This window comes from Falco peregrinus, chromosome 4 (assembly GCF_023634155.1).
Source record: "Falco peregrinus isolate bFalPer1 chromosome 4, bFalPer1.pri, whole genome shotgun sequence".
Classification (NCBI taxonomy): Eukaryota; Metazoa; Chordata; class Aves; order Falconiformes; family Falconidae; genus Falco; species Falco peregrinus.
The window spans coordinates 66541647-66555381 of NC_073724.1; the positions used below are offsets into that span (position 1 = coordinate 66541647).

General features: G+C 40.0%; 1 protein-coding gene across 2 annotated transcripts in view; it reads left to right on the forward strand.

Moving 5' to 3' along the window:
- The window catches only part of ABCC4 (ATP binding cassette subfamily C member 4), a 160066-nt gene that overhangs the window by 15059 nt on the left and 131272 nt on the right, over positions 1-13735 (forward strand). For both annotated transcript variants that reach the window (XR_008746841.1, XM_055801977.1), the window contains exons 2-6: positions 2675-2785; positions 4996-5116; positions 5770-5994; positions 11619-11708; positions 12128-12291. Coding sequence is in view for 1 of the 2 variants with exons in the window: in XM_055801977.1 (XP_055657952.1) it covers positions 2675-2785; positions 4996-5116; positions 5770-5994; positions 11619-11708; positions 12128-12291 (711 nt within the window). In the remaining variant the exon portion in view is untranslated. The remainder of the gene's footprint in view (positions 1-2674; positions 2786-4995; positions 5117-5769; positions 5995-11618; positions 11709-12127; positions 12292-13735) is intronic.

A 13735-nucleotide genomic window follows, 5' to 3' on the forward strand; every position in this document is an offset into this window, starting at 1 on the left:
TCATTGTAAGCCATCCCAGTTTTGAATTCTCACAGAAAATAATACACTTCACCTGGGGCACCAGGTGCTCTTTTAAAAACTGCATTGGTGAAGTCAGGGGATAATTAAGCATCAGAAACTGAACAGCAGTTATGAACTTTCACAAGCAATTGACCTCAGACAAATACCTTTCTGTGAGTGCAAGAGTAATTTTTCCAGAACAGGTCCATCCCTGACCTCTTGGCTCAGATCATGTTGACCAACAGAGAAAGTTCATGTGGGAAACAAGCCTGAGAGCCAAAATCCACATTTCTTCTGGAAACCAGTTGTCCTGGTATCAGCTGGGATAGAGTTAATTTTCATCTTAGTGGTTAGTACAGTGCTGTGTTTTGGATTTGGTGTGAGAACAATGTTGATAGCACACTGATGGTTTTAGTTGTCGCTGGGTAAGTTTATACTGAGTCAGGGACTGTGCAGTTTCTCAGGCCCTGCCAGCGAGAGGGCTGGAGGGGCACGGGACATTGGGAGGGGACACAGCCAGGACAGGTGACCTGAACCAGCCAAAGAGGTATGCCATACCATGGGACGGCATGATGAGCATATAAACTGGGGGAAGAAGGAGAAAGGGGGGGCACAACCCGCATTAATGGTGTTTGTCTTCCGAAGTAACCGTTACGTGTGACGGAGCCCTGTTTCCCTGGGGATGGCTGAACACCTGCCTGCCCATGGGAAGCAGTGAATGAATTCCTTGTTTGCTTTGCTTGTGTGGGTGACTTTTGCTTTCCATGCTAAACTGTCTTTATCTCAACCCATGAGTTTTCTCCCATTTACTCTTCCGATCCTCTCCCCCATCCCACTGTGGGGGAAGTGAGTGAGCAGCTGCGTGGTGCTTAGTTGCAAGCCAGGGTTCAACCACGACCCCAAGTATCATGGGTTCAGTAGAGAGACAAAGGAAGTGGCAAACTGCAAGTTCCTTAACTCCCCTGTTCCCACAAAGCCTTGCTGGGTCCTGCACTTGGGAAACACACCACTTACAGGTTTGGGGCAGTGTGGCTGGAAAGCTGCCTGGCAGAAAAGGACCTGGAGGTGCTGGCTGACAGCCAGCTGAACATGAGCCAGCAGTGTGCCCAGGTGGCCAAGAAGGCCAGCAGCATCCTGGCTTGTGTCAGAAACAGTGTGGCCAGCAGGGCCAGGGCAGTGATTGTCCCCCTGCACTCAGCACTGGTGGGGCCGCACCTCAAATCCTGTGTTCAGGTTCGGGCCCCTCACTGCAAGAGGGACACTGAGGTGCTGGAGCGTGTCCAGAGACGGGCAACGGAGCTGGTGAAGGGTCTGGGGCACAAGTCCTGTGAGGAGCAGCTGAGGGAACTGGGGTAGGTTAGTCTGGAGGGGACTTGCAGAGAGACCTTATTGCTCTCTATAACTACCTGAAAGGAGGTTGTAGGCAGGTGGGGGGGGGTATGTCTCTTCTCCCAGATGATGAGTGACAGGACAAGAGGGAACAGCTGCAAGTTACACCAGGGGAGGTTTAGAGTGGATATTAGCAAAAATGTCTTCACTGAAAGGGTGGTCAAGCAGAACAGGCTGTGCAGGGAGGTGGTGGAATCACCACCATCCCTGGAGGTGTTTAAAAAGTGCCTAGATGTGGTGCTTAGGAACATGGTATAGTGGTGGACTTGGCAGTCCTGGGTTGGACTTGATGATCTCAGAAATCTTTTCCAACCTAAATGATACTATGATTCTATTCTATGTTTCTACGCCTGTTTCAGAGGTGTCATTCTCTTTTGTTCTGTCTTAATAACTTTGTCATTTTTGTGCTTTCTGCCATGCATGTCTGCCCTGTGGAGTCCAACTGAAACTTTTGGGACTTCCTTGACCTGTAGTTCAGGTTTTAAGAAAGAACTAGGTGCATAAAAGCTGGTCTTACTGTTCCATGGCAGTGTTATTTGATGTAACAAAATACTGTGTTTTCCAACAAACCTGTGGTTGCACTATTACAATTTGTTTTCAAAGTGTTCTCATAGAATACTTCCAAATACCTGTCCGCCAAGGAAACTGAGCTGTTAGATAATACTTGCCTTTTTTGAACCTACACACTGTGACAGTGTGCTTTTTGTTTATATTTCCAAATACGGGTAAGATCAGTTCTAGAAATAATCCATTATTTACCCATTTTTACATTTGAGTGGTTGTCTTTGAATTACTGACCTTTAATATTTGTGAAGATGGCATTTGAACAGCCGTTAGTTTTTTTCTTCATGTAATTGAATAGCCATGCTAGTTACAAGAAAAGTCTTTAATATGTATTATAATTTTATTTACAACTCTGTCCATATTTTAATAGTTGGATTAAGTTCTGTTTTCTCCTAAATATTTAAAGGAATGCTAATTTTTCTTAGATATAAAGGAAACACTAAGAAAACAGTTGCCTTAAGGCCAGGAAGAGTTGTCCTGGTTGTCTGGATGCCTGAGAGTAAGGTGTTACGGGGCATAAACAGCTTTAGGAAATAGGAAATGTTTTCCCATCGGTAAAATGGAGGTGACTTAATTCTTAGTTAAGAGAAAAGCGCGGTAAAACATCTGGATGTTGAGCAATGCAGGAGACAAGGAGGGAAGAAAAGGGTAAAGTAATATCTAAAGAAATTACTCTTTTGGTCTGCTGATCAGTTTATTAATAATTTGTATTTAAATACAGGTGGTTAAATCCCTTATTTATTATTGGCCATAAACGGAAGCTTGAAGAAGATGATATGTATAAAGTGCTGCCAGAAGATTCCTCAGAGAAGCTTGGAGAGGAATTGCAGTGGTAAGGAGAAAAGTAATTGTTCTCTTTCATTGTATTTCTGCTGGTAAAGGTGAGAGTCTTATTCCTATTCTAAAATTAAGAGGTTGTTATAAAGTTTATCAAGGTCTACTATTAAAAATGCTGAAGAATTAAGAGTAATATCTAGAAGTTGTTTACTATGGAAACATTTTAATTTTTTCAAGTTATACATAATGAAAATGCATTAGAGTATTTCTATTATGTCATTTATAATTAGTTTGACACTTTGCAGAATGCTTGGAAAAGACGACTTTTCAGTAATTGTTACTGCAGTAATCCTTAATAAATTAATGTGAATCTTATGGCCTGTGGTAGAATAACTATGGAAACTTTTTAAATTTCTCTTTTTAAAAGTGGGGGAAAAGTTTTAGGTTTTTTTCTTTGTTTCTGGTTTTGAGCACGAACTGAATTAAGTGTATTTTGAAAATATGCCACTCTGGTAAAGTGGATAAAATGCTTTGGACATCTAAAAGCTTTAATCTAGAAGGTGGTTTTATTTTGTTATAAATACTTTCATGGACTATGTACCAGTTCATGTTGTTACGGACCCAGGAGGATGTCTCTTTTTCTTTTAATAGTGAAATACCTTGGAAGAATAACAGTTTATGTAAGTTGTCTTGACTTTACCATAGAGAAGGGTTTTGTCTTCAAATAATCTTTTATTAAATATAATTAGAGGAAGAAGTGTCTCCTAGTGAAAGGTGACCTCTGTATTAAGGAAGTGTGGCCTTGCTGTTCTTGCCTTTATGCTGAAGGTAGAACAAATCAACTTTCCTAAATGGTTGGAATGAGAGGCTACTCAAGAAGTAAAAAGAATCCAGAAATGAAAGGTTATGGCCAGGTCTTACATCATCCTGATCTCGACAAATTAACTGAAGAAAGAGAGCCAGTGATCAGCTCATAGGAGTGCAGCTTTTAACATCTTTGTAGCTGGATAGCTTTGCCAAATTCCATGGTTGTGTCTTGAAGCAGTTCAGGGAATTTGCTGTGGGAGGAAGATGTACTCTTTTCAGTGATTCTTACGGTAAACACTCATACGTTCCATGAGTCAGGAAATGGTAGAAGATACAGCATGCGACACACAGAGTGGTTTTTAATTCTTCAGCCTACTTGGCCAAGAAGCAGAGAATCTAATTCAGAAATAGTCACCTAAGGAAGCAGCCTTTTCTGTTGGGCCAGCAAACCCCCCAGAACCTACACAGGTTCAATTCTGATTCTGAAGCATTTAGACAATAATATTACCCTGCTTTTTTGTTTTTGGTTTTTTTTTTGTTATAAAGATTATAAAAATAATAAAAAAAGAAAAGTTTTCTTGTCCATACTGCATGCTTCAAACTTGTATGCTTTGTTGCAAAATAATTTGGCTTTCATGCCTTAGACTTATTTCAGCCCTCCAACTAGCAAGGTCAGAGAGTCTGGCAGAAAATACTTAGCCTCCAGAAACAAGGGGGAATATCCTGTCTGACAACGCTGGGCTTTAAGAAGTCTGCTTAAGTTCTGATATTTTGTTAAAATCAAGCTTGTTATTACTGTCTCTGATTTTAATGTGAACAGATTGTTTCCTACTTGTGGGCAGACACGTGGTAATGCAAAGGTCTTTGCCACTCTGCTGCTGTAATCCTTGCCTTCAGAGAGATGTGTGGAGTGTTAAGTGACAAAATTGCTGCAGACAGTTCCCCCTGCTCTTGTGCCCTAACTGCTTGTCCTCATTGAAGCACATAGGAGAAAAAAGAAAGAGCCAGACAGCAGAAAACATCGGAAAAGATTGTTCTCATAACCTTTCTGGGGAAATGCAGAGCTGATAGGATGATAAAGACACTTTGTGCTGTCTCAGTTTAGTCTGTAGTCAGGAGATCATATGATAATAGGCTCTTAACTAAGGTGAGTGACTGTCTGAACTGAGAGAAGATGGAAAGAAAGGGTTCCTCATTGGCAAATGTATCAAAAGTATATAGTAGTCAATGGTGGTGAATTGTTTGTGATTATACAAGAGCAAATAGGCCTATAATACTAAGTACTACCTATTTATGTGAATGAGAAACATAACCATTTCTTAACTTGTTTTATATTTTTGTTTTGTTGTATAAAATTGATCATGGCAATCTGGCTGTAAGTCTGAAAGTATTTGATTCCAGGTAATTGCCTTGTGATTTTGCTTCTGTCCTCTAGCATACTTGCATTTTGTTTGTCAGGTACTGGGATAAAGAGGTGCAAAAAGCAAAAAAGAGAGGAAAAACACCACATTTAACAAAAGCCATTATTCTTTGTTACTGGAAATCCTATTTAGTTTTCGGAATTTTCACAATGATTGAGGTAAGTGGTGTCAAATGTCATACATCATACTTCTTAGCTAACAGCAGTGTGAAACTTGGCCTCTTAGATTGCATGATACATACCGGTGACTTCAGGCTGAGCTGTTCAGAGAACCTGTAATGTTCATGTACTCTCTCAGAAAAGTAAAACAGAGCTATAGCCCCGTAGAGACTGAAAAATTGAGTTGTAACTGTGGGATTTTGATGTAGAACAAAGAGCTGATTTCAGTGGAATATTTTTGAGACGTTACAAGCCACTGACTTGCTTTGTAAGGCTTAGCTATATTTTATGTATCTGAGGAGGGTGCCCAATAGAAAAAAGGTTTTTTTGCTGTATGTAAATGGCTGTAAAGGACACACTGTCATTGTTAAAAATGGCAGTGTAATATATATTCATGCAATCCTTATAACATCAAAGTTTTTACTGGTAATTGAGAAAGTTCTTTTTAAAGATTCAGTTAAATTTTATTGTGGAACATATATCTTTTGGATTATGTGTTGATAAAAATTGGCTTGACATTTTAGAGCACAGTAATGACAAAATAATATGGGATGTGACTTGAGGCAGTACTTGGTTCTTGTCTGGTTACAAACTTGGGTAGCACAGTATGATATGAAATTGTTAATACTTTCTTTCCCTTCTCTTTCTTTCAGGAAACCCTCAAAATAATTCAGCCAATATTTTTGGGAAAAATTATTAATTATTTTGAAAAATATAATTCCTCCAATGAGGAAGCTTTGAATATTGCATATTGCTACGCTGCTGCCCTGTCTGTGTGTACACTTATTCTAGCTATAATGCACCACTTATACTTCTATCATGTACAGCGGGCTGGCATGAAGTTGAGGGTAGCTATGTGTCATATGATTTATCGGAAGGTAAGCAAACCTGTTTACAGGTATATTTGGCATTTGAAAATTATTTCATTAGGGGAGTTTAAATATGCAGTTATTTGTTATGTTCATGCTTGCAGTTCTATCAAAGTTACTAATTTGTAGAAATGTAATGCATGCTGGTATGTATCAGACCTTAAGTGTATATATGTGCTTTTGCTCTCTCTTTGGTAATATGGTGTCTGAATGACAACTCCAGTCCTCCTAGTGGAAGTGGTGAATTAAATAAAAAAGCCTAGGAGGAGCTACTGATTTTTGCCTGCTTGTGCTGTTGGAGGGGGGCCTCACCATTGCTGGTGGAAGGATTCTGTGCTGGAGCAGTAAGAGGCAGTCAGCATAAAACAGGAGAGGGGCAGAACTCCCAGGAAATGCTGGCAGTTACTCAGCCTTACAGTTGCATCCCAGCAGAGGACATCATGCTTGGCTGTCACCATCTGCTTCAGCACTCTGTCACCTGGGAACTGCTTCACTGTTCTGTGTCTCACCCTGCCTGCCCCTGTTATGGTTAATGGTGGGACATATTTATGTTTTATTCCAGCAGTGCTGTAGAACTAGTGAGTTGCCTCCTTTGCAGGTCAGAGAGGCTGCCCCCCTCTCTCTGGGCATCCATCAGGTTAGTTCAGGGGAGGGGCAGTGGTACTGTGGTGTCACAGCACTAGCAAAACTAGCCAGCTGCAAGAAGGCTTTGACCAGCCCATACCAGGTTAACTTCAATAAACAGTTCCCACACCTTGCCCCGGCACAGCCACCGATCCCCCACAAGGTTTCAAAGGTTCATCTGCTGTCCGTGCTGTTTCTTCATCCTCTGCAGGCCAGTCCGCGCTGCTTCTTGCCTCCACTGCATCTGGATTCTTTCTTCTCCTGGCTCCTTTCCAGCCAGCCTCTCTTCATCTGAGCCCCCTTCTTCTCTCTGCTTTTCCTGGGGCCTCGCCTACATCCAGGGTGCTCTTTCTCCTTCTTCTGCTTCTTCTAGGTCAGGGGGCCGGCGGGCGGATGAAGTGGCAGGCAGTCATCTGCAGCTGCTTGGTTCTCCCCCCAACCCCTGGCTGGGGGTGGGGAGGTTCTGTAAATACCGGGGGCCGGATTGAGGACCCTGGGGGGGGAAGCCATATCCAGCCCGCGGGCCATAGTTTGAGGACCCCTGTTCTAGGTCTTTCTTCATACAGTCCTTAGAGCTATTTAACTACTTAGCAGGAACCAGCCACAGCTGCACATTATCCATGTCAGCCAATCCACTGCCCCTGAAGCCAGCCCAGAGCTGTATATTATCAATGTTAATTAATCTGCCTTCATTCTTTTACAATTCTTCTACACTGTGGTACTGCTGGGTGCTCAGCATCTGCACCTTTAGTATCCCTCCTGCCTGGGATGGGGAGAAAGAAAGGAGTGGGGAGAGGAGGCACAGTTCAGAATAAAGCTGAATCCTAATGGCAGGATAGAGCTGTTTTTTAATATCAGTTACTGGTTTTACTGTGGGAGTACTGGAGTCCTTCGTTAAAGCCTATACAGTGTGAGAAGGGATGTACATTCAGTAAGCTGTGTTTTCTTTGCTGTCTGTGTGTCCTGATCGAGAAGCTGTCCTTAACTACAGATGGAGCCAAGGCTACTGTCAGGTGGAAGGTGGAACAAGAGAAGCTATGGATATTACCTGCAGGAAGGAGTTGAGTGGCATCCAGGATGAAATGTTGGCCTTAGTGTACTCTTGGAAGCAAGCAAACCAATTGGAAATGTCTGCTTCCCTCTTCTGAAGCTGTTGGCAATATCCAAACCATTGAGCCCATCTTGGCTTCCATGCAGGAAGCCCCTGCTGGGGGATGCTGAAAGGGAAAATGCCCTATTTTTCTAGCTTTAGTGCTATTCTAATAGTGACCTACTGATTCTTACCTCAGTGAAGAAGTTTAATTGAAGGATCAGAACTGTAAAGTTTCTTTAGAATGGAAAGAAGTCCATGTTATTTTAACCATTAAGCATAGGTACAATCACTTAGGGCAAACACTTGTACTACTGGTATAGGTCATGTGAAGATTTGGGCTAAGCAGTACAGGAGAGTAAAAATGTCCCCATTGTAAGTGGTGATTGCTTTTCGTGCACATATTTATTCTCCTCCCTCTTCTGATACCTTGGAAATTTATCCTCTGGGAACTCAGCTCTAACATGGCACACTGCTTTCTTGTACATAAACATATCTCTAAGGTATTAATTTACTAAACTGATTATCATAACACAGTTTGAAATTCATAAAATATGTATATAGAAATGTTGTTTGTTGCTGTCTTGATAGTAGCATAGAAGCTTGGAAAAGAAATGTTCATAATGTGCACCCTTATTTCTAGAGATGTGATTAAATGGAAAATTAAACTCACCTCATCTCATAAATGTTTACTCCTGAGGGTGAAGGCTGAGGTCACAGCAGAACATTGATAAACTTTTCTAATAATTTATCTTCGTTATTGGAGGCTTACAGATGGGTCATACTTTCTCTTTATCCTCATATAGAGTTTTGAAAGAATCTGGATGCAATTTACCAGCACTTTTGTGGTGTTCATTAATTGCTGTAGTAAATAAAAACTTGGATTTGCAAGGATGAATGGGTTGGATGAGAGAGCATCCTTTATAGAGAACTTCAATTGCTTGTAATTCTTAAGTTTTAGACCTTTTTTCATTTAGTTAAAATCTCATTTACAACCCCCCTGTATTCAAACTCCAAGATGTTTTGTGACAGGTAAGAAGTATTAGTGATTCACGCAGAAAGCTTGTAACAAAAATGAAAATGGAATCTCTCACGACTCACAATCTCCTGCCTTAAAACCAAAGGCTGCTTATGGGAGGCTGATTTTTTTTTTTTTTTTTTGGAAGACTTAACTTTTAGAAGCTCTTTGAGGTTCAGAATAAACACTAAAGCAGTTTAAGCTATGGAGTAGTTGCTTGAGACAGAAAGCAGCCAAAAAGGTGTCAGGATTTATTTGACTGAACAGTTTTATTATTCCTTTCTATGGTTAGTTCTCCCTTTTTGACATGCTTTTGTATTAACTCTTTGGGGCAGGGAGAGATTAAGAGATTAAAACACTAAAATAGGAGTAGGGAAGGCAAAGAATGATTAAAGAATTGAAATTAGCCCTGTGCAATTACATATGGAGGGAAAAAAAGTTTCACCTAAGACATCAAGCATGCAAACTGCTCTCATTAGTTCATATAATTTAACCCTTTTTCCTTGAGAAAGGGTACTTGCTGGGAAATAGACCTGTATGGAAAATTTATATGGAGAAAATCAAGCAGATCTTTGTGCTGACAACAGACAGATAATTGGCAAATGTAAAAAAAATGTAATTTGGAACTACAGTTGCTTTTTAAAAAGGTGTGTGGCTCTAGATAATCTTCAGGAGTATTTCTTACCTTTGGAGTGAATTCCTAAACGTTTTGGGCAAAGCAGTATTTAAAGCCACAGTGTACTAACTTTGACTGGGATAGTTAATTTTCTTCATAGCAGCTCGAATGGTGCTGTGTTTCAGATGTAGTAGAAAAGGAAAGTACCAAAACAGGACTTTTGGGTAGAAATTGGTTATATAAGCAAAACTGTTGCTGCTTTCTGTCCATTTTTTCCATTTCCTTCTGTGTACTTTGCAGTCTAGACAGATCCATACAGCCAGGAAAATGTAAGGCTTGTTTCACTTAAGAAAACAAAACAAAAAACCAACCACCCCCACCCCCCAGAACAAACCAAAAAATCTAAAAATAGTGCTACTTCAAAAGTAGTTTTGAAGCAGGAATGGAAGAAGAGACTGAAATTGCATCACCACTGAGGATGGGAACAGCTGTGTCTTCCCTGAGAAGACAGATCAGTCACAGACAAGCACCCAGCTTTTGGCTCCAGTGCACGGTTCCTCCTGAGATTGTTGGTCAAAATGAACTGGGCAAATACATTTTGAATCTGTTCTTGCTGCCTGTGTCTGAAATGGCTGGGAATAAGTCAGAGTGATGACTCAGGTGGAGGGTCCAAGACAGACCCAGGCTGTGGGCCACTGGCAAGATACCTAGAGTGGCTCAGGTGGACCTCAAGTACCAGATGTGTCTGTGTTCTAAAGAAGTAAGTAGCAGTAGAGGCTGTAAACAGACCCTGGTGGGCAACTTCTTGAAACACGCATAATTTGAACTCCCAATTGTTATGGTCTATGGATATCTAACAGCTTTTCTAGGAGCTTATCAACCTTGATCTGTGGCATGGAGTAAACATGATAGAAATGTGGATGTGCTGTGGCTGCATTACCTGCAGGCAGCTTTGCGGAGGATTTCAGATGTATGAATAATGATTTTTTCAAATAATTAAATCTTGTCTCTCGTATACCTAGTATCCTAGATTTATTATTGGAATATCAGAGGAATTTCTTGGTGGGGTTTTAAATTTTTCTGCCTGCTGGTTTAAATGAAGTAAGGGTTGGGATTCTCTTTGTGATTATTATCTTTGTAACACAACAGTGAGGTGCCAGAAATGTAAGACACTTTGTTTGAAATGATGCTTTGAATAGTACTTTGTCTGATGTTCTTGCACCAGATTTAAAATGCTGGAACAATATTTTGGGAACAAGTAGTGCTTTTCAGGTTAGATTATTGATCAAAAAGGAATCCTAATAATAACTGGAGAGGGAGAAGTAGATGTGCACCACCCAAAAATGTGAAGTGTTTTTGAGGACTGAGCTATTCCTGTTACAGGAAAACTTATAACACATTTTGTTTATTTTTTACTTGTGCTGCAAAACTGTGTTTTTGTTCTAGCAAGTGTAGAAGGGTCTGTTGTCTGCATCCTTGGGCTATTTCATTTTGGATCTTTGCAGTAATGTCCGGACTGCATATTTCCAGATGTGATTTGGGGGGGTTGGGTATGTGTGTCTATAATTGCATACTATTTTCTACTGATTCACTTATTTATTAACCTAGCAAAATGTTTGATATTTACTCTTGTTGCTTTTCATAGCATGTGATAAACTTCATTTAATATAATTCAGAAAAATTAGGATTTTACAACTGTTATTAACAAGGGAAATATTTATTTATTTGTAAAGGGATATTAACTCTGATGTGCAAAGACAGAAAGCATACTTTGCAGTGTTAGCAAGAGCTGTTAGTGTAAAATAAATAACTTGGGTTTTTTGTCTTCTGTCAGGAATCTCATTCAAAACAGAATTCTTTCAGTTGGCCAGATACTGTCCTGATTTTAATTTGGTCTTCAGGTGGAGTTTTCTGTTCCTCTTTTGAACAGATGCTCATAATGTGGGAAAGAGCAATGCAAATGAAAAGTTACAGGATCTTTTGTTTAGTTTTTCCCATTTTTAATCACTTTACACATGAAGATAGTTACGGCACTTTTGTTCTTGCAATTCTTCCCTAGACTTCTTTTTATACTCTCTTCTTTGTGGCTTTCTTCAGAATATTTAACCTAACCCACACACATGTTAACTAAGGTTCTTGAACTGCACCCAGATACTCTCAGGCAGAAGCTGAGATGTGCCTTCAGCTTTTGCCCTGGCGTTGGTATTTGTGTATTGTGTTCTATGTATTGGTGTGCTGTGCTCTGTAAGCTGTGACAATCTGAGACTGTTCTGACTTTTTTTTAGGCACTTCGTCTCAGTAACATAGCTATGGCAAAAACTACCACTGGTCAGATAGTAAATCTTCTGTCAAACGATGTGAACAAATTTGATCAGGTAAGTAGTATTAGGTATCTTTCCAGGGGCCTGAAGAAATTGTGGGGTTTGAGTCAAGAAGTTTTTGTTTACAACTGGTGATAAAGTGTTTCTTATGAACTTTTTCTCTACTTGTGTCTTGAACATCGTAGGAAGAGCAATATTCTCTTAAAATATGGGAGGAAAACATACTCACTCCCCCTTCCACCCCCAAATATTTTCCAGCTGTTTTCCTAAACTCAAGGAAATATTTGTTGGTGCATGAAGATAAACCAAAATCTGTACTAATTTGCTGACTTTCTAGATGTTAGGCACCTCTATGTATGTTTAGGCCTCTGAATCTGGTGCAGTACCTGCCGCAAGCTTCCTGAACTTTGTGTTATTAGGGTTTAATTTTTTAGCTAAGACCAAAAGTTAAATTTTTTTTATTATTTGCCTAGGTAACAATTTTCTTGCACTTCCTGTGGGCTGGACCAATTCAAGCTGTAGCAGTAACAGTACTTCTCTGGATGGAGATAGGCCCACCATGTCTTGCAGGAATGGCAGTTCTAATTATTCTTCTTCCTGTCCAGACCTGCATTGGGAGGCTTTTTTCTTCCTTAAGGTAAGGTCGCACGTGTTGGGTTGTAGGTATTTTCTGTCCTGGGTTTTAAAATGTGCATACTGGATGGAAGCGGAGTACTGCTCTGAGATCAGTTTCTGTCTGGTGAGGTTTTTTCTGCATTGTCTTTTATCTTTCCCAGTGTTTTTCGTAGTTGCTGATGTGAGCTTTCTGAATTCCTGTTCAGGGACTTGAAGTGATCTGTCTTCCAGACATGCTGGAAGTATCTGCTACTCATTAGCTGTCCAGTATATTAGAAGAGTTGGACTACTTTTGTATCTACCTTGCTGTAGATCTTGGCATAGAAATTGTGTAACTCCTTGAGCTTTGCCTTCCTGCATTGATGCTTAGGGAGTGTTTACTACAAAGGCAATACTGTCAGTTCTGCCGTAAGTTTGACTTGCTGGGGTGATACAAGAGTTGCAGCAGAAAGCTCTGAAGATTTTGTGTGCAAAGATCTTGCTCCCTATCCTCCAAGATAAACATGGAGAAGGGGAAAAAGGGGAAGGAACTGAGAGAGAAGGGAAGAAAAAAAATTATGATGCTGGTTTTGATGCTAGCTATGAGGTTTCTAACTGTACGGTTCTAGGCTGTGGAGATATAAAATGAGTTTGCAGTAATTTTCCATTATCAGACACATTTTAAGTTGTTTTTTCTCTGACTTCCTCCTAGATTAAAAAAAAAAAAAAGACTTGCCTCAAGTGGGAATACTGAATTATCCTCAATACTCTTGCTTCCTAACTTTTTTTTTCTTGTGTAAATTAATTATGCTGTACTTACATCACAAGTTTATAAATGGCTTTTGTCTAAACGGGGAATATTTTTGTATTCCTTTACTGTGTAAGCATATACTTAGTGGTGTTACGCATTTTTCTTGCATTTGTATTCAGGGTGAATGAGTTCCTTCCAACTCTTTAGATAAGTAAAACTTTTTTTAGAGAGTTACTGTTGTTTTCAAGTTGTATTTTAAGACAGGTTTTCCAGAGATATTGAGACTTGCATTGCCATTGCATGGCTGGGTATATGGAGAGAGAGCTGATAATACATGATGAGACCAACTTGCAGACTTCTTTCTATTTGTAACCACTGTTACAGTCTTCAGTTGTTATGCTCACATGCTGTTTCTCAAATAATGAGCCATTCAGTGTTCTCTGTCAAATTATTAGTTTTTTATGACAAAATCTGTTTGTAGAACACTTCCTATGTATTCTTACATGTGTGTTTTCACTGCATGCTACTTCACTATTGGGGGTTTTTTGAGTTTTAATTTTTTGAGATTTTGAGCTTGGAGTCAGTAGTTAAAATACTTAGCACTTAACTAGTGCCTTATCAGTCGTGATAAGCATTATTATCCCCATTTTACAGATGGGAAATTGAGGTACAAACAGATTAAGGGACTTGTCCAGGGTCAGACAACAAGGTGACAAAAACCTCTTCTCGAAGGTAT